Source organism: Bemisia tabaci, chromosome 3 (genome assembly GCF_918797505.1).
Source record: "Bemisia tabaci chromosome 3, PGI_BMITA_v3".
NCBI classification, from domain to species: Eukaryota; Metazoa; Arthropoda; class Insecta; order Hemiptera; family Aleyrodidae; genus Bemisia; species Bemisia tabaci.
Window position 1 is genome coordinate 38379213 of NC_092795.1, and position 21536 is coordinate 38400748.

The window sequence follows — 21536 nt, forward strand, 5'->3', positions numbered from 1 at the left end:
CATTACATTCACCTTGCTAGAGCTTTTTGGAACCTCCCTCATCTCTGGTGTGGGGGGGATGAAAAAGAACTAACATGTAGACGAGGTGCATTATATAAATGAGTAAACAATATATTAAGGATCAGAGAAGAGAGAGGAAAAAACATAATACCTAGAAACATAATAAAAATCACTACAAACAAAATGAAGCTCTCTATATGTTCCTTGTTTATATCTGCCAAAATTTGATCAACACTACCAAAGATCATTTGTGCTTTAAAAACCATTCAATTCTTTGGTTTTGGTGTCATTTTCCGTGGTTCTAATCTAATCCTAAAACCATCAGCTCTTTTAAGAATGATGTCGGCTTGCAGCTTCCAGTCTTTTTGTGGGACGTCGCTGTAGATTTTATAGTTCCTCAAAACCGTGGAGAGCAGTACTTTTAGTTGGAGCATGGCAAATTTGCGACCTGTAATCGTGAAAGTCAGAATGAAATTGATTGATGGTAAATATAGTATATTGAAGAGCACTCATTGTTTTAGCAAACTGCTGTGTTCTTTAATGTTCTCTACTCGACATTAAAAGAAATTAACAAATTCTGTATTTAACCTTCTTTTTTTGCAATTTCATTTTGCATATATATCACCGGCAGAATTTGTTCAATATTACCCTTCGAGAATTTTTTAGATCAATGGTTAAACACCATGTTTTTAATGAAAAACGAAGAATGAAAAAATTCTGTGAGTTACGATAAGTAATAAAAGGTAGTCATAATTAAACAACTGGATTTTAATTAATCTAAAGAAAATCAAAAGAGGACATTGATTCCTTTCCTGTAAAACGGAGTCTATAATTTTCATAGGCCTGTTACAAACTTTTGCTAGAGCAAGAATAAGAATTTTGTCCATCAGTAAATGTCTTACAAACCACGATAAGGGCATTGGCAAAGTTTGAAATGTACTCCTAACTTCACAATTTGCGTAAGAAATTTGCGTTCGTTTGAGCTTCGCGCTTCAAAAACGATACTACGGCACAAGTGAACATTTCGTTAGGGGAGTTGTTCCATTCAACCCTTTCGTAATAGCAATACCCTACATAGCCGACGCTTCCGCGCGCAAATCGCAAGCGGGAGCACAAGGTAAACCAAAGCGGATCTTTATCAACGCGAGGAAATCGTGAATGTAAACAAGCTGTGTTGTTAACAAAAGGTTATTAAGGTTATACGTGTATGTAGAATCTCGTCCAGGCACATGTGTTTTGGCGGGTTGTTGTCGGCCATGTTGAATATTGTGTAGTATCCAAGTGCACACGGGTTGGATAAAACGACACCCCTAACGAAATGTTCAACTGTGCCGTGGTAGTGTTTTTGAGGCGGGAAGCTAAACAAGCAGGAAGCTCCAACGCATTGGCGTCGGAGAGCGGCTCTGGGGGCAGTAGTTGTAGTCAAGAATGAGGGCCTAGACACATTTTGTCATTGATGTACAATCCGACAACTGTCGATTCATGTTTTGTAACTTAGCAGATTTACGTAGCCGGTGTATAAATGTGTATTGGGCTTTGATATGGCGAATACATGGCATTATCACTTGTTGTATACTTTTAATTTTGAAAGCTCTTTGGAGGTCCGCTTCCTAAAAAATCTCTGGTTGATAAGTCGTTTAGCGAGGCTGCAAAAAATTTGCATTTTTATATCTGAAAGTGTAGGTATTGGTTTTTTGTATAATTGTTTTTTTGGATTGCTGGAAAAGTAACGCATACTTCTATAATTTAGGACTGAGTCAGGGAAATATAAGGTTCGTTAAATAGTAAATATTCCTAGTACCGTGTGACACTATTGTTAACGAAAAGTTTTTGCAACTTGTCAAAGAGGTTGTTGAATGATCTTCGAATAACTTTTGATGAGCTAGAGGTTCTATCTGCAGCTCGTGGACTTCTGTACGATATTGTCCAGAATCATCTGAATTTTCAAAAAGTGTCCGCTTGTTCGATACCCAATTTGCTCATTCATGCATACAAGGAGAAGCACATGAAAGCTTTAGCAGACATTTTGGAGATGAATCAAGAATTAGATGAAGAATTTATGACTTAAATCACGGCACCTTAATCACGGGATGACCTTAATTACGGCAACTATTTATTGTCCATGAGATGCAGATGGTTCCATTTCCCTAGCTCATCAAAAGGTATTCGAAGATCAATTTCATCAGCCACCCGTACGAACCACGTTTCTAGTGACCCGTACTTGCTTCGCACGTATGAAACATACAATCAGAGAAAACAGAATTCATCTTACAATAATCAATAATCAGTAGGACATGAATCGTTGCGATGTATAATACGACATTATAATGCGGCATTACTATTGTAATTCATTTTAATGGATTAGGGGCATTATAAATCATTATTGCCACGTCGGAATGAAATGTTGTAGACTGAATTGAAAAGCATGTTGGCAAAATTTATTATAAAAATAGTATAACATGTAGGTACATAACATAAAGGTAATACAAATTAAATGATTAGAGCGTGTATATTTCATTACATTATAGGTATATTACAATCATTTTTGTCATTGTTGGAAATTTTGATAGTTTGAAATTTGATAGTTGATAGTTTGAGAGTTGAAAATTTGGTTATTTTATTTAGTTAAGGTGATTCGATAGACGCCATATTTTGTGTCAGAATGGCATGCGACATATCCCATCAATTGGTTCCATTTTTTCATTTACTCATCATTTTTCTCCAATTTTAAGTTTCGCAATTCTGTTTTCAGGAGACTAAAGCACTCACTTATCAATTTGTATATTTATATTGAGTTAAGGGTAGAGACGTATTCCTCACCGGAATTGAGGAATGGAGGTGTTACAGTAAGTCCGGCATTAGGTTCCATTTCGACATCAGCGACGATCAACGCTACGATACTGGAAGCCAGTCTTCCGATATTAAATCCCTAGCGGGGAAGAAAAAAAATGCCTAGATTTCGCTAAAAATCCCTAAATCCCCAGATTTGCTCAAATATACTTAAAAAATCCCTAGATTTTGCAAAAAGCGCCATTTTTAACGAAGAATCATGATGTCATTCGATGTAGCGATTTGCAATATTTAAATCTGATTGGCTCGTTTGAATTTTGGCGCTCTCTGAAAGCAGTGCTAATCCAGACCAATAAAATGAAAGAATATTAGTTGATTTCTTATTATTAACAGGTTGAATGCAGTTGAATGTCAAGTACATCGAAGGACGCAATCGTTTTAATTTCCGGCTTATTTGCGGGGAAAATAGTGTTGCCAAAAAGGCCTACAAAATATAGATGAAAAAATGTTTTCGATTGTCGAAGCTAGAATTGAGGTTAAAAAGTTGATTTTTGGTAACTTTACCTCATCAAAAAAAAATCCCTAGATTTCCTGAAAAATCCCTAAATCCCTGGAAATTCCGGAAAATCCCTAAATCTAGGGATAAACCCTTAGACATCGGATGGCTGTTGGAAGCATTAGAGTCAACATTTGAAACGCTGCTGCAGAATTTGCCGGGAGTATAATCGAGTGTTGAAAGTCAGTAGAATTGAACAATGTAATAATTGCTTTCCGAAATAAGCGTTATAATAAAAAAACCACGAATCTGAACTGTTAATACTGGAACACACCTTCTGTAAATGTACCTTGCGAGAGATAAGTAAAAAAAATAGATGTACTGGAGGAGAAGTGCTTCTCCACAGAGTTTGAAGAAGGAAAAAAAATGCCCAAATTTACTTACTTCAGCATTTTCGGCAAAATCACTGCAATTTCCGAACCTTTTTCTGGCCAGGGGCCAAAATTAAATGATTATGAAGGGCCACTTAGATGTTGTAGATAAAAATAGGACTGCTGAAAAAGTCGCCGTTTTCAATAAATATGTTCCCGGAATGGAAAAAACAGCTCACAAATAAAAGCAAATTGCCATAGAAACTTCTTCACGAAATCACACACACAACGAAGAACGATGCGCTACAGACGAGTCCGTCCAGGACAAGTTAAAAAATTCCCATGAACCGAGTGCCGTAGGTTAAGGGCCCGTTCGCCAAAACTAATCGGAACTGTATGAATGAATTGCTCCTTTTAAAAATCAAAACAATATCGAATTGCGATATATTACACAGTTAAGATAGGGCTATGTCCTGTCGTAAGCGGCGACATACAGTCGATATCATTTCAATAATCGCCCCAATGGCCACGATAGTTGTTAGACGTTTACGGTTTCCCTGGTAACCTTTGTTTGCTATCAGCTGATATCGAGTAATTAACTAGGAAGCTCCAACCCAGTGGTTAAAGCTTCCTTAACCGCGAAAACTTTAAAATTCAAATTTTCAAATTTTGAACGTAAAGTACATTTTTTCCATCACGAGATAAAAGCACAAACAAGTTTTGAATTATTGACTGTATCACCATGATTCCAAAAATACAATACACAACATAGCATTGACTAACAATAAAACAGTATGCAATAAAATAAAGTCATGACAAGGAACATAGCCGAAAATGGCGCCGATTCCCATCAACCAACGCGCGGTCTCTACAATGTAACATGCTGCATTGATACTCCCCAGCTGGGACCGTCCGGAATAGCAGCTCTAGTGCAAGCACCAGAGCCGCTAAAAGAAACGCAAATCTGCGCAGATTGTCAAGTTAGAAGTGCATTTCAAACTTTGCCAATACGCTCATCGTGATTTTTGAAACTTTTACTGATATAAACAACCCTTATTTTTGCTCTAGCCAAAGTTTGCAACAGGCCCATTATGTGAGAACTTTTAAAATTGACTTCCACTCACCAAGACAGCCTCTAGGTCCTGCACCGAACGGGACGAAAGCATAGTAGTGCCTGTTCGACGTTTTATCAGGTAAGAAATTGTCAGGGTTGAATTCATCAGGATTTGGATAAATCGATGGATCTCTGTGCAGCTTAAATATTCCGATGAGAACAGTGCATTTTGCAGGAACTGTTAAATCCGTGGACTCTGAAAATTTCATCAAAAGTTTATTTTAACAGCATCTCAAACTGTTATTTAAATTTTAAGAGCGTTTTGAACAAATATTTGCTCTCCTGATTCATGAAAATATCACAGAAGTAGAGTACGCACCTTTACAGGCACTACTAACAGTTACCTTTAAATACATTTTAATGCCAAATTTGGCTGACTAAGCTGCATAGAACATGGTAATTGATTACAAAAAATTCAGGTAAAAGCCAAAAATGAAAGGTTCAAAAATGAAAAGAAACGTTTGCTTTGTTTCTTTTATGTTTTTTTATTATTTCTCATACCTTCATGTAGTTTGAAATATTACCTACTTGTTTAATTGATTTTTGGCTTATAGCTCAATTTTTTTAATCAATTACCATGTTAGGTACCTTTAAATTTGTTTCTTCTACAAGGAAAAAATTGTCTTGATTTTCAAGCTTACTTAATTTGATCTCTTCCTGGGGCTCTCGGCCGGTCATGGGCACCGGTGGATACAGCCTCAAAGTCTCCATTATGCACCTTTCCATATATTTCATTTCTAACGTATCTTCAAACGTGCATGGCCTGTCCGAATCACCGAATATTTGTTCAAGCTCCTCTACCACCTTTTCCTATAACAACAAAGGTGAGTTAAGAGGAAAAAAAAAAATATGAAGTCAAATGCATTTTTACTCAGGTGATAAAGGTTTTTTATCACCCCTGAGCCAAAATGTAGTTTTCACTTCTCAAGTATGACTGAGCTCATTGGTACCTATATTTCAAAGAGTGCGACGCTCTGAATCAGTCGTTTTCAAAAGGGGACAGGTTCATTCCTTAGTTATAGCATGCCCTGTTATGCAAGCCAATTAGGCTTAATGGACTTGTTCCATTTTGAAAACAACTGTTTCACTTATGAATGTGAGTGGACAATAATGAATTTTAACGTGCATTATTTGCGAAAAGAGAATTTTCTTTGTCACTAACTGATTTCGAAATTATTCTGTACACAACCGAGTTTGTGTCTTAATGAATTGATCATTCAATGTTCAATTCTAGATATTCCTGTTTCCCATCATTTTTAGAAGTAAAGTGCCTATAACTTTCTCACGTGACACTAGCGTGCTTTGAAAATTCACCGTTCAAATCTCACAACGAATGCAAATATCACATTGTAGTTGAGGAGGAAAAACAATTAAACATGAGAATAGATAACGATTAAAAAAATGTAGACTTGCCTGTATATCGGGGCGGACTCCCATCATACAAAGGAAGAAACTGCTTCCAGCGGCCGTGGTGTCGTGGCCCTATAATGTTGGTTGCAAACAATTTCAATATTAAGTATTATTTGAGATGATTATTTGAGTATGAGCCCAAGTCTCAGTAAATGTAAAGTTCATCTCTTGAATTATGATGCAAACTTTATTTCCTGTGGAAAATAATCCTTAAAAACGTTGAAATAAATGCTAAAATGAAAAAATTTCCACATCATAGTATGTGATATTTCTACTACGTTCCGATAGTTCGATGATTTTAAATAATTTTGCTGTATTTTCAGTATGAATATGAAATATATGTGGATGATGTTTTCGATCAATGTGTGAAATAAATGGTTACTTGTGAATACTTTTTCAAAGTAATTTTCATTCAATTTGGATGTATGCAAAATCGCATCATCTTTCTCCTCACGCGAAAATTTTTATAATCGGTTTTACCTAATTATAAGAAACATTTAGACCAGAGGATCAAAATAATGCTGAAAACAACTTACTGCAAACATGATGGTATTAATTTGGTCTCTGATATCTTCATCGGTCAAGTTAGCTCCATTTGCTGCATTTTCAATGAGTGATTCTAGGAAAGGCTGGCGCTTCTTTTCACCTGACAATTTGAAATTGAATTGTTACTTCATCTTCATCTTTGATTTAACCAGAAAAAAATGATCAACCGTACATGGGGGTTTGTACTGTCACAGGTTCAGCAATCCTGCGGACCCCAGCTAGTATAGCCGCGGCCTCAAAGGGGGCTCGGAATTTGTCACCGACTTTTAGGTGTATGAACCATCCAGGGTAAGGCGGATTGGGCTCTTAGCCGTTACTGAGGGTAACCGATATGGATTGGGTGTCTCAGAGCGCCAGAGAGCGCTATGAGAAAGGCTCTTATGTATATGAAATGATCAACGGTCAACCAAAAATGATTGGAACTATCAGACTTTGATATTTCGTGACGTTCATTATCGCGGCTTTAACTTAATGTCCCCTCGAGGAGCCGGGAATGGATTGATACAAGTACACTGGAAAAAAAGAAAAATACATTGGATCTAGAGTCCAGACTTTTGAAAACATTGACATGAAAAAGGACCCTTGATTCAATCAGATTTAAGCTTAAATCCAAAGGGAAGCCGCTTAAATTAAGAGGCTTGGTTCTTGATTTAAGCTTAAATTAAGCTGATTGAACCAAAAGTATTTTTTCTTGCGGATGTTTTTAAGAGTCTGGACTCTAGATCCAATGTGTTTTTTTCCAGTGTATGTACGATATTTACGATTTTAAAGTGAAGTTATACGTTCTTTCATTGCCAAGTGACAATTTTTTCATTACTTTTACAAGCAAAATGCGTTACCAATGTCATCATCTAGATCGTCTTTGAGCCCTGCTGATTGACCATATGAAACTCCTTCTACTGTCTCCGTGACTTCTCCCTTGTTCCTTTTCGCGTCAAGTCTCTGGGCCCCTCTTTCGGCCTCTTTGACCTCTTCGGACTTTGTATTACACTTTTCAGTTGTCGTTTGTTTCTTTTTCAAGAAATCTGCTTTCTTCTTTTTCATGACCTTGAAAAAAAATCACAAAAAACAGTTATTTAGCATGAGCTACAGTTCAACGGTAGAAGATACATTTTGGTGATGTTTCGACATTTAAAAAATCAGATTGACCATGATATAATGATATAATATCAGCTATCAATGGAAGCGCATAAACAGTTGCACGTACTTAAAAAATTAGAATTTAATGCAGAAAAGTCGCAAATTCTGTGTAATAGTTTACATCAAGCAGCAAAAATGAGTATAACCGTTAAAAGCACAGATTAAATAAATCCTAGTGATTGGGCAAAATTTTAAATCACATTATTGCGAAATGTGCAAAACAAATCAAACCAACGCAGCAGCTCCAATTTTAAGATTGTGTCCTTAATCTTTTGAGCTACTGTTGGAATCAATACCTATTGAAAATTAGAGATTTTTTTAGAGACTCACTTTCTGAGGTAATTCATCGATATATTTAAGCAGTCTATTATGTTCAGACGCATAACTGGTAAGTTTAAAAGCACTGTCCGGCCGCAACCATAATTTCACTTGTCGTAGATGCAAAATTTCACATAGCCTGAAACAATATTTGTCAGTGTGTAGCATGCAAGTAAAATAAAAACAGCATATTTACAGCCAAGACAACTGTTTCTGAGTATACTCCCTTTGTCTCATTTTCCCTTTTTTAAGCATTAATTTAACTCAATTTAGTCAAAACAAAGAGTAAATTGTTTTCAATAAGGACTGACATCGACATTTCACTTACTTCTGCGTTGGCCTACACAAATTTACCATGCATATGACTTTTGGAATGTAACAAAAGAACTTGAATTCGAATCCCAGATCTCCTCGACGTTTCACTTTCATCCATCACATGACTATCATTTTGTAGTTAAAAGGGCAATGTGAAGACATACAGTTTAACAACTGTGAACTTACTTCATGACAGCTGAGGCATATTCAAAACCGTTGACCTGGTGTGTTTTTTTGTCGACACCCATCGCAGTTTCTGGAAATCATGTAAGATGAGGGTAAAATTATACTCGACGTAAAATAATTCATAATTTTTTGTGTGAATTAAAATACTTCACTAAATACTACAAGCACTATAAGCTCTGGAAAGACCGTCCTAGTGGATCCCGTTTCAAATGAAGTTGCCTTTTTTTTCCTTGTGGGAATACTATAACTGCTATAAGTGCTATTATGAGGAAAGATAATTTAATTAAATTGGGATTTATAAAGATGATCTTTAGTTATATCACATTATGTCGGTATCGTGTCATGGTGTTGTGTTTTTAGTGTATTTTCTGAAGAAAACACACTATTGCATTCTCCCATGATGTCGGACCTAGACCTGAGATCTTGTGAAAAGCACCGATCGCGGGTCGTGGATCACGAAAATATAGTCCACTCATGTGTGTATATATGCAGATTTATAAATTTATTTAAAGGTGCTTCAACATAACATGGGTTATTAACACCTTAGAGTAGAAATCAAAAAAGACAAGTACAAAAAATAAAAAAAGAGAGGAAGGATAATCAGTTAAATTTGGAGATTGAGTCGTTTGAAAAACGGAGGGATTTGATGAAAAAAATTCGAAAGTATGGTATTGAGATCAGAAAGAGGAGGGAAAATTTTGGATATGGCTTGGAGCGAAACATCTCGATTTTAATATGTATAATTTTAGCCTTGTTTCCCCTGTTTCGTGTTTCACATTATGTAGTGTAACGTAATCGTAACTTAATTGTAACGTGAGTGAAACGTTTGTATATCACGAGTGTCTCGTATTTATTTCGGATTAAAATGGTGAACTACATCTGTGACGAGAGACCGTCAGTTTGAAAAAAATATTTCGGAGAGTTTCCACTGTTGGTCATCAAATGGAGGAAAAACTTGGTTCATTTTCGGAGATGCCGATCTTTATTCTTCTGATGCATTCTCCTTGCCACCGAGCACATATTTTCAACTAAAATTTAGCGTGGTTTTATCTAATTCATAGCTTACCCAACAAAATTTCTGTGGTGCATGCACCCATGTAATGGTGGACGTCAAATTCTTTGGAACCTTCCTCCTTCATTTTATGGACGACTGATAAACTATGTTTGTAGAAGTGATCAACGAATGATCTCAGAACATTCAAATGGAAGGATGGTGCGATGAGCTTTCTCAGAGCTCGCCATTTTTCACCTTAAATTTTGGAAAAAAAAAAAAAACATTATCAACTCGGATTTCGGTAAGTTAATTTTATAAGTTTGCGAAGAAGACAATTCATTTCGTTTTTCAGTGTTAAAAGTAACTTTGCTTCACAGAACAGCAGGAAAACTAATTTAGGCGTGCAAGAAAACGCAAGTACTGTATAGGAAATTTGAAAGCATACATTTGCTTGATTTCAATATATTAAAGATTAGTATTAATTTTTCCCAAGGAACCCCAGAAGTGATTTCAGGTAACAACTCTTAATTTTCCCCTAAAATGTGGGTTTCACGAGCATTACGAGGATACATAAGATTTTTCTAAAATGTCCTAAGTTTAAATAATCTTAGTACTACTAAAATGCCCAGTGAGTTCTAAAATGCAGCATGACAATTCATCTCTAGGCAAAGAATATTCACATGTCACTCACATCAACTAACAACAGCTCATTTCCGCGCACACCATTGCTTCTTCCAGTACACTGAGCGGTATATTTTAAATGTTGCAAGTCGATTATATTTCTAACTTACCATTATTGATAAGGATACCACTACGAAGCCAAGAATTGAAAAATCCATATTCAGGAGATTTGTAGATGTGTGTTTGACTGCCATAAATTACCTATAACACAATAATTATTTTTTATAACAATCCTCTTCTTATTAGAGCTATGAAATAGAAAAAAGGCCAGAGATACTTTAAAAATATTTTTTTTCGACATTGATGTGGGAAGCCCCAAGTCAATTTTTACAATTTTCAAAGGATTGCTGCAAATATTGTAAATACAAGTGTTGCACACTTAAAGTAATACATAAAGCGCAAAAGCACAAGGCGGCAGAATCTCAACATGAATAGTTCCGTCTTGAAGGTGCTCCTTCAAATCGAAAGCTAGGCTGCAAGCACTCGACTGTATCTAGTTTGGTTATTAAAGTCCAAACTCGAAAATATACCTGGACTCCCCTCGCCCTTAGGTAGATTCTTTTGCACACAGTCTGATATGACATTATTTAAAAATATAAACCCCTCGGTTCAGCTCGGCTTTTCGATGGTAATAAGTTTCTGTATTAATTTCCGGAAATATTAAGATGAACAAACGGAGATCGGACTGCTTACACGATTACAACCAAAAAAATGTACGCGTCATATTGACGCTGGTCCTAGTAATAATATGAATTCAAAATGCTCCAAAATAGGTATTTTCCACGATGGCCAACAAGATAGAGGCCCTTTATACTGCGAGTTAAGACAACCTCCTTTCATGGAGTCACAAACGGGAATAAAGATTACACAAATTGAACATTTTTCGTAATCTTTGATTGGCTCATTCTCAAATTCCTTCCTTCGTTCCTTCTCTCATTCCGCTAACCCTTGTCGAACCTCTGATTCCCCGGTCTATGCAATTGGTGAAAATGAAATCTTTACTGCCGTGTGTGACACTGTGGAGGCCTGAAATGCGGGAACCAATCAGAAATGGTTTCGCATTGTCTTAACTCTCAGTGTAAAGGGACTCTACAACAAGATATCTGACTTTTTTAAGAATGAACCTTTAAAGTTTATGATTGTGTGAAATCTTACTTGCGAGTGCGTGAGATCAGACTTTATAGCCATATTGGGACTGAGATTGTTTTCCATCCCAAAAAACTCTCTCAGCGGAGCTGTTATGAATGACATAATAAGGACGGTCAACTTCAACTTGTGTCTTCGCAAATTTATTTCTTTTGTTATCTGCTCTTCACGGATGTAAAGTTCCATCAAAATTGAGGAATGGCTTACCTCGATGTCTTTTGGGTGTGATAGAAATATAATGAGACGATGACCGATCCAAAGTTTTCCTGGGGAGCCATTCTTTGTGTATTTGTGACTAAGTTTCCACATCTTCTGGAATATCTCTGAAAACATACTCATATTAAAATAATGGTACTTTTGAATTTTTTTAACTTATTAGAACACCGGTAGTGAGATGATGATATTTGTTTGAGGAATAGTCGATGAGAAAATTATAACCACTCCTGTAGTAGAGCAATACTTAGAAAATCTCAGAATTTATAAAAAAACTGTATATCTTTTACTATACAAAAAGCTGCTTTTTAAATCAACTAACTAACAAATATATACTAAAGCATTGAAACTGAACATTTCCCCATGAAACGGACGTAATTTAATGAGTGTTTTTTTACTAGTTTTAAAAATTAGATCTGCTACAACAGCGTAAAATGTTGAAATTAAATTTTAACCGTGAATATAAACTATGTTTTCCATTTTTAAAACAGAATTATGCTCAGATTAGTGTTTTTGAGAAAATGTATGGATACTTAATTTAACCTACTCATTGGATCACCGACAAACTCGTGAATGCTACCCACTAAAGGGTATCCCTCTAGTCCTTGAAATTGGGCTGCTAGCTCGTAGAGCCGTTTACGGCTCATTCTGAAGTAGACAAACCATAGAATGATGGTTGGAATTAGTAAGTAGAAGAAAGCATCAGGGTTTGAAAACAGCGAGGAAGAGCTGAGGCTTGTTTTAGCCATGTCTGCCTTTCTGCAACCAAACCAGGAAAAATTAAGTACGTAAATAACCTTGACTTTATAAGTGTCACGTTAAAAAATTATATGAATTTTGAAAATGCAAAATTTAAACTTTTTTGGACGAAAATGCAGTATCAACTCCATCAAACGCGTAGAAAGTAAGTTTCATCCTTCTTTTGAGGCGCAAAACAAATGGATTGATAGAAATAAATTTTAGGAGTAAATGGATCAAATTTTTACTGGGTGTGTGGATCTTGTAGTTTGATCAAGTAAGCTCTCATCCGGAAAAATCCATACACGTTTCAAGTATGTACTCCTAATTAGTTTTGAATGTTAAAATAAAAAAAAATGTCATTTTCTAATACCGTAGACCGTTTTCTGAAAATTGAAATTTCTCCGATAAATCTTCATATGATCGGAGAGAGATGGCTTGTATTTTTTAAGTCAGTGATAAATATACATATCGACGGTGCAAGTCGGCAATCACATAAATCGTTTGCGGTGTCTGAAAATCTCCGCAACTATGTTATTTTTTTAAAGGAGAACAAATGGACATTATTCCTTGAAGTTTTTGCAGAATTTTCTTCGCACACAGAAGAAAAATCACGGAGGTTTTAAAGAATTACCGTTGAGTAGTTTTCCATTTAAAAAATAAAGTATGACAGGGAGTCTGCGACGTCGCAAACCGAGTTATGTGATTGCCGACTTTCACCGTCGATATGTGATAAAGCGTACTGTCTGAGCTCCTTGCTTCGTATACGACTTTGTTTTTATGTCATGCATAAATATACACCGAGAGAAATTTCCACACAAAAGTTTGGTTAATACGGGAATTAAAACACAAAATTACCCTAGCCTTATATTCGATATACGATTTAAAGAGAAAATGCTGGCTTGTTTCCTTGAAGAAATTCAATCAAAAACGAGTGGTAAATAATAACGATGCAGTTGGAGTAATGCATTTTCTCAGCCTGTCCATTCTTAATTGCCTAAATTGACCGCAAACTGTACCAGAAATCAACACAAAATTTGTGTTGGTTTGTATTTTACTTCCTATATCAACCAAAAGTAACACAATAACACACATATTATTATCAGTGTACAACATACGACTTATGCATAACACAAGTGCATGCAAACGTAAACACACGTATCAAGTCAGTACATGTATCAAAGTAAACACGATCATCGTTTAGTAAACAACATCGTTTCGTAAACTCAGCAGCAAAATATGTTTTGTCATTATATATTTTACACGAAGTTTAGCCAAGCATGAAATCACTTTTTTGCGATAGGCGATACGTTCACATTACGGCCTGATGATACCCCATGAAAGGGATCCGCGTAGAAGGGTGGTGGATGTAGAAAAATCCACTTACCCAGGTTTTTAGGTGATCAAATTGAATGTCTTTCAACGCGCTAAAAAGTGAGGTGTAATTGTTCGAGATGCTTTATATCGGTCGTCTTTGTCTATAATCGGTACGTAATCTTCAACTGTAGCCATTGATAGTTTTAGCTATTGATAGATTGATATATAATTAACTTTAATCTTAAAACGCTTAAAATAGTAGCAAATCTTATCGAAAGTGAATAAGAGGGGTGAAAAACAGTAACATTTAACAACAAATTCATTGAAATGAAAGTCTTACCCCATGTATTGAAACTTCATTATGACGAGAAGAACAGAGGAACAAATTGATATTGTAGTGTCATCTGACATGAAACTTGAGAAACTGGGAGAGGAGTGGTTCTTTTCTACTAAAGTAATATTTGCACCTCAAATTCCAGAGGACAATAATACGCTCTATTTATATTCAAAGGCACAAAAAATTTGAAGCGAATATCTGTTCTTGACATTACACAATAGTACGTCGGATCGGTGGCGCGAAATAATTAACCATAAATAAATACATAGAAATGTTGAAATGGACCTCCCACGAGGTGTTTAATTTTTTGTTATATATTCCTTGCAAATATATTTTTTTCCAAATGAGACATGAGTGCTTCGTTGTAATACTCAAGGATGTTACATAAAAATGGAATTTTCCGAACTTTCGCCTGATGTCAGATTGTGCGATAAAATTTGGATACTTTACATGGGTTTTAATGAGGGAAAGTGTTGTTTTTCAGCACTATCTGGCAACTGCTTTCCTTCTATGTCTAAAAAATCTACCTCTGTAATTCGATGCGTGCCCATAACTGAGCGTTTGGATTTTAAAGAGAAGTGCTTGATGAAATTCTGAAGTGAAAAAAAAGAATCGCAAGCCATGTTTTGTGGTTATGTAAGACATTTTTTTACTGGTTGGACACAATGCAAGGCTTTTTACTCTTTAAATGATTTTTTTTAATAATTTGTAACTGTAATTTACTATACCTTTTATTTTATTTTGTAAAATTTTGTAATATTCTTAATGCTTCCCTGTGTTCTTACGTACCTATATTATATTAATGTGTAATATTTAGGGGGGGGGGGGGTTGACAAGTATTATAGCCACAACGTGTGGCATTTATGTACATGAATAAATAAATAAATAAATAAATAGATAAATAAATAAATAAATAATGAAATAAATAAATAAAGAATGAAATAAGAAAATGCATTGAATTAGAACTTTTCGCACTGTATAATGCATTTTTAGACAATTCAAAGCTTTAATGGCAGATTTAAACATTTTGTTCTGTCACATATGCTGTCAATCAAACGCAGCGTGCCAAGGCCCGTGAAATTTAAATGCTCATAATACATTTTTGTGACTAGGTAAGCCGATTACCGCATGTATTTCGTATAGATAATTACATTCACACAAGTTCGGTTTTAAACACAGGCAGTGTTTAAGATCAAGTATTTTGCGGTTACATCAATTAAATAAGGCATATTAAAATTGGCATTACGTGTTTTCTCAAGGTGCACATGTTCAGTAAATGTTACGTTACTTACGTAATCTTGCATTATTTAATATTTTTGTTAGATACCTATACGATTCACCTTGTGATAGATTATGTTTCTAATTGTCATAATTTCCATTCAGAGTTATTTCAGAAAAACAGAAATAGTTAAGATGTACAACATATTTTTACATACCACTTATAATAATGAAGAGTAGAATCGAAACCTTTGTCAAGTGACTACATTTTCAGGCAAAGTTCTTTGTGAGCGCGAATACTGAAAAAGCTCGAAAAACACTAAAAATATTCGCAACATGTGATTCCACTGAATGGATATTTATACGTCACAGGTATTCTAAATAGAACATTTCGTTATTATAAAACCATTATTATTATTATTATTTACGAAATAATAAAAAATACCTAAATATGTTGCCACTACTTCAAAGAAAGGTAAATCTTTCGACCGGAAATTTTGAACTCGCGCAATCATACCATATAACATGTTTCGCACTCGCAAAATACTTGATAATCCGGATCTCTACTTGCTTACACCTGTGTCTAAACGTTTCTCCATAAATTTATTCATCGGTCGGAAGAAAATTGACGTGCCTAATTTTGCACGTAGCGTCACTGCCCTTGAACAGAGCACTCGAATATGTTCGAAAGCGGTCTCCGTTTTCCAGTGCCTCAGCAATGCATTTTTTTATATTTTGTTCCATTACGATCTCTACCTCCTTCTTTCATGAATGGATTGATCCAGTAAAATCTATTTCAGTTAGAATATATGATTGTACCTGAGCTAATTTACGAGTGCCGTTTACAACAGGTGTTCTACAAGGAAATTGATCGCACGACATGTCAATGTCCCGGTCCCCCCCCCCCAAAAAAAAAACATTTAGTATGTAAATAAAAAAAATTAATATGTAAACAAAGGCCTTCGGCCACAATTCTGTTCAATTGTGGTTCCACCCTGTAAACAAACTAATGAAAGTATTTCGTTATTTAAAAAAAAAAAAAATGTCCCGGTCCCCCAATGCCCGGAAAAATAGAGGGATCGCGCGGCGAGTCCCGCGCCCCATCCACGCTTTGGAAGATCGGTTATCCCGTTCGTTCCGTCGGGAGATGCGCAATTTTGCGTTATTTCAATTGAAAAATCTTCTCTCTCGATTAAAAAAATTTGGAAAAATGAGTGAAAAAAGAACAGGAAAATTTCCACAATCCTTCGATCCCAGGATTGCAGGCTCGCGGTGTGAGCACCAATAGGCGACGAGGATATCGATCGCTCGACGTCGAGCTCGAAGGATCAAAATCCTAAGCTTAGATTAATTCCTTAACCGTGGTAATAACGGTTTTTATGAATAAATTTAACCTTTCCACTCATGGAAGAAAGAATAATTTATTTCGGTTAAATTGCACGCCAAACCTCACTATGACAGTCTCAGTAATATGAAAACAAGTTGGTTTTTGCAATCGCTAGGGATAGCAATATTCGTCATGGGAACTTTTGCTTCTGGGATATGAAAATGTTAAGGTACAGTTCGTTTGTAGTATCTTCAGAATTGAAGGGGCTATGTAATTTTGTGTCGACATCTCTTTTTTAACATTTTTAATTTTTTTTCTTTGCAAACAAGAAAGCTGTTATTTACCAATTATTTATTTTTGTTGGATTATGTATGGTTTTCGGAAGTTAACGCATTTAACTTTCAGTTTCGTTTTTTCGGCGTAAAGTATGATATTTCTACTCTACGCATATGCCTGAATACGCATCATAAGTGACCTATGTGCTTCCTCAGTTGCCATTTTTTTCATTCAAATAGATGTAACTGAAATGTTAGATGTGTACCTATACTACTTTCATGTCATTGCTCTATTTATTTATTTATTTATTTACTTTTTGCGCAGGTATAAATTGTTATTTTTTGCTGAATTTTGGAGAAAATATTGCTTTAAGAACGTGGAATGTAAATTAATTTTATTGAAAAAAGAAAATACCATCATTAATTTGGGCGAACAGAGAAAATATACATCAATATTTGGGTCAACATCTCCCTGATTATATAAGGGATGAATATATTAGTATTTCTGTATCAAAAAACTTAGCTTTTGTCTTCAGAGATACAATGATTCTAGTTCCAGTCAATTTGTTTTATTGAAAAAACAAAAAAACAAAAAATAAATTAAAAAAAACAACTGAAATGTTAGACATACTATTTTCATGTCTTTCTATTTGTATCAATAGGTACTTTTTGCTTAACTTACGAACGTTGAATGCAAATTAACTTTATTGAAAAAAGAAAATAACGTCATTAATTTGGGGGAACATGTGGCTGATTATATGAAGGAGGTATATTCCATTATTTTTGTTTAACATAGTAACTGACGAGAAAATGTTCGTACATTTATCATCTAGTATTAATTATTTTTTGATGATTAGTCTAAAACATTCAATACAACCATATTAAAAAGTAACACCCATCGTCGGGTATCGAACTCCCGATCGCCTATTGCCCGCACCTAATCAAAAATATGAGGCGGATTAGTCAACTAGACTATAACGAGTCGAGGTGTGAGGGAGTAAAAATAGCATACAAAAGACTCGGGCAATGGGCGGGACTTATCACAAGGGACCTTGACGCGCTGGGATATGAGAGAAATCAGCTAAGCGCATTGCTGCATGTAGGAGCCATGGTTCGCACTGTTTTAATGTGTCTCGAGGTTCATCCCAGCATGCATCCCGATTGCGGCAGTTGAGCTAAGGCAATATTTGCGTATCCATGAATTAAATCAATCAATCAAGCTCTGATTTTGACTTCTTTGTCCGTAACGAGTCCTCCAGAGCAATTTTCCACCTTGTACGATGGTTATTATGTCTTTATTTCTATTTGTCAAATTTGAGGTGGGATAATGGCGGCTTCTCAAGAGCAACGAGGTAGGCGATCTTTTGCACCAACGAACAGAAAACTGATGGCGAAAAATAACCAATCAGAACCTCCCAAAAAAAAGAATTTGCCCAAAATCGGAACTTCGTGGTTCTGCGCAGATTTACCAGTCAGACACGACATCTCAAGGTGGAAAAAAACTCGCTGAAAGCGAATTTTAGAAATCAACACAACTTGACGTAGAGACATGATTGGCTAAAAAATACAACGGTTTTTGATACATCGGAAAATCAACCAAAAATCGAAGACTGGGCGAAACGCTCAAGGTCGCAGAGGCATAGGGAATCCCATAGCGATAGCAACGGAACGATTGTAATATCATGGGGAACTCCGTTCCCATGACAATATGGCAACCTCAATCTTGACGCTCAGCTCAAGCTGTATAGTGGGGCGGATTGGCATAACAATCGTGCATTTCCGGATAAAAGCATGAAACTTTCAGGAAGTCTTCTACACCGATGAAGAAACGAATTTAGCCTGGGTGCCCAGTTCTATGGGGTCCCAGGGGGGCAGGGGGGCGGGGGGGACCCTAAAATCATAAAATTCAGGTTTTTCTGTGAGAATTTTTGTACACAAGGGCATAAAACTGATTGAGTTTGCGGAATTGACCAGTTCAAGGCCACCTCAATACATACTGGAACGATTTCACCCACTAATCGCCCAATTTTGACCAAAAGGGTGCTTGGAGGGGAGGGGGGACCTGAGATTTAAAGCCCTGATTTTCTTGTGAACTTCGAATGCGTAGTTAAGGTTTATAACAACTAAATCCATTAAGCATTATAATTTTATACTGCCGAACTATTTCAAAATTGATACAAAAAATTCGTCATGGCCGTGGGGGGGGGGGGGGGGGGGGGGGGAAGCGAAGCGCAAGCGCACACCGTGCGAAGGTGGCGCAGCGTGCAATAAGGCTCTCCTAATATAACGTCTATGTTGTGCCGCATTTTATATTCGATCGTTGCACGTATCTTACGCTCGGTGAAATTGGGGGGGGGGGGACGACTCATTTTCAACCGCTATTATAAAAATATTTAAAAAAAAAAAAAAAAAAAAAAATGGAAACGAAAAATCATAACATCCACCGATTCCAAGAGATTATAATTGAGTATGTCCCATCTCTTTTTGGATTAGAAATCCTTTTCGGTAACATCAGGATAATTTGCAGTTTCCTCCTCATTATCATCATTACCAGTGTTATAGTTTCTCATGTTTTTCGTGCACTTCTTGTAGCCGTTCCCACAAGCTTCGCAATATTGTAGAGCCTCGTGCATTTTAACAGTGCCCCCTCACATCTAGTGTTACACTTTCGGTAGCTGCAACTCAAGTATGTTGTACCTAATGATAGGTTGGATTCACATTGAAAAGGCCATTCTGAATTTCTTGAAGAACTTTCAAATGACAGTGTCTGTATTGAGACTCTCATCGAAGCCAAAATGCGGCATCCTTAGGACGTACGCAGTTTTCAAGTTATGTCCATCATACAAAAAGGACAAGCCATGCACAAAATTCACATCAATTGACCCTGAGAGCTTCATTTGATGTTAAAAAACAAGCATGTCCAAATTTTGTTGTAGATTTTAAGAAAAACAATGAGAACGGAGCTTCTTCCGCTTGAAGAACGCAACAAATGAGGCAGAGAATCAAGCCCTCAGTATTTACATCGGAGTCTTGCAATTTAGCTGGAATAGTGCCACCTTGAATATCTGATATCACTGCGAAGCTCCAACTTTGAACTTTACGTAAAATCTTTGACGAAAATTTCTTCTTGGTTTTCCACTTTTAATCGTTGCACGTATGTCAGATGGCTACCAATTCATTTGTGAGATATGGTAAATCTCAAAGTACTGGATACCTTAATTTACACCGATTTTTTTAATGGAAAATTCATTGCTTATTATGGTGAGAGAGAATTTGCCGTCATATAGGCTTATGATAGGCTCATGAATAATGTAACTGCAGGGTCAATAATATTGGAGTAGTTGTCGGTTCCAGAGAGAATCCCAGGTTCAGAAAAGAGGATCAGCCAAGAAAACCAACTGCATTGACCATCTCTGCCACTGTGAACACAGATGTTATGGTGATATCACTCGCCGCTTTTGGTGAGCTCAACTTCGACAGATTGTAAATAGCTTTTGGTACTGGTACGGAATTTGAATGATTTTCGATCCATCAAGTTTTGAGTAAAATTGGTGCTGCAAGAGCCGCACCTCATTCGCTACTTCATGTTTTTATCGGATCTGATACAACGTCTGCACTCGATGAATATGGTAAAAAGTCGATCTGAAAAACTTTATATAATTTCTCCGAGGTCTTAAAAATTTTTAAGTCCTGTCAAACAAGCTCGCAGACGCTGTTGAGGCTCTAGTGTAGTGACATCGAACAGTTCGTTGTGGCTATGTATATGGTCAAACTTAATATCTGAAACCTTCGCGAATAAAGTGCTGTAAAGAAGTTTCTATGAGAAAACGTCGGATTTTGATGAACTGCCACCCATGCACGCAGCTTTGCTACAGCACGTTTGCGATGCCTTTACCAAGCAGGATATTGTTGAGAGGAAGTGTAAAAGAAGAACAAGAGGAATCTGCTCTAACACAGTAGTAGTACATGGGAAACTAACATTGGTTGGTAATGATGATAATGAGGAGGAAACTGCAAATTATCCTGATGTTACCGAAAAGGATTTCTAATCCAAAAAGAGATGGGACATACTCAATTATAATCTCTTGGAATCGGTGGATGTTATGATTTTTCGTTTCCATTTTTTTTTTTTTTTTTTTTTTTTAAATATTTTTATAATAGCGGTTGAAAATGAGTCGTCCCCCCCCCCCCCCCAATTTCACCGAGCGTAAGATACGTGCAACGATCGAATATAAAATGCGGCACAACATAGACGTTATATTAGGAGAGCCTTATTGCACGCTGCGCCACCTTCGCACGGTGTGCGCTTGCGCTTCGCTTCCCCCCCCCCCCCCCCCCCACGGCCATGACGAATTTTTTGTATCAATTTTGAAATAGTTCGGCAGTATAAAATTATAATGCTTAATGGATTTAGTTGTTATAAACCTTAACTACGCATTCGAAGTTCACAAGAAAATCAGGGCTTTAAATCTCAGGTCCCCCCTCCCCTCCAAGCACCCTTTTGGTCAAAATTGGGCGATTAGTGGGTGAAATCGTTCCAGTATGTATTGAGGTGGCCTTGAACTGGTCAATTCCGCAAACTCAATCAGTTTTATGCCCTTGTG

General features: G+C 36.3%; 1 protein-coding gene across 4 annotated transcripts; it reads right to left on the reverse strand.

Moving 5' to 3' along the window:
* Positions 1-86: 86 nt before the first annotated feature.
* LOC109038992 (cytochrome P450 4g15) lies at positions 87-15918 on the reverse strand. Of its 4 annotated transcripts, none has more exons than XM_019054294.2 (13): positions 15549-15918; positions 12268-12479; positions 11715-11830; positions 10472-10562; positions 9753-9935; positions 8687-8756; positions 8198-8324; positions 7567-7774; positions 6718-6827; positions 6185-6253; positions 5413-5581; positions 4782-4967; positions 87-448 (listed from the first exon to the last, which is right to left on the reverse strand). In XM_019054294.2, the coding sequence occupies exons 2-13, from the start codon at positions 12467-12469 to the stop codon at positions 267-269; spliced, it is 1713 nt and encodes a 570-aa protein (XP_018909839.2). In that variant the 5' UTR covers positions 12470-12479; positions 15549-15918; the 3' UTR covers positions 87-266. The 4 variants fall into 4 exon arrangements, with proteins under 4 accessions (XP_018909839.2, XP_018909840.2, XP_018909838.2 ...); XM_019054295.2 differs by having other exon boundaries at positions 15776-15916; XM_019054293.2 differs by lacking the exon at positions 15549-15918 and adding an exon at positions 14116-14254.
* Between the last annotated feature and the right edge of the window lie 5618 nt (positions 15919-21536).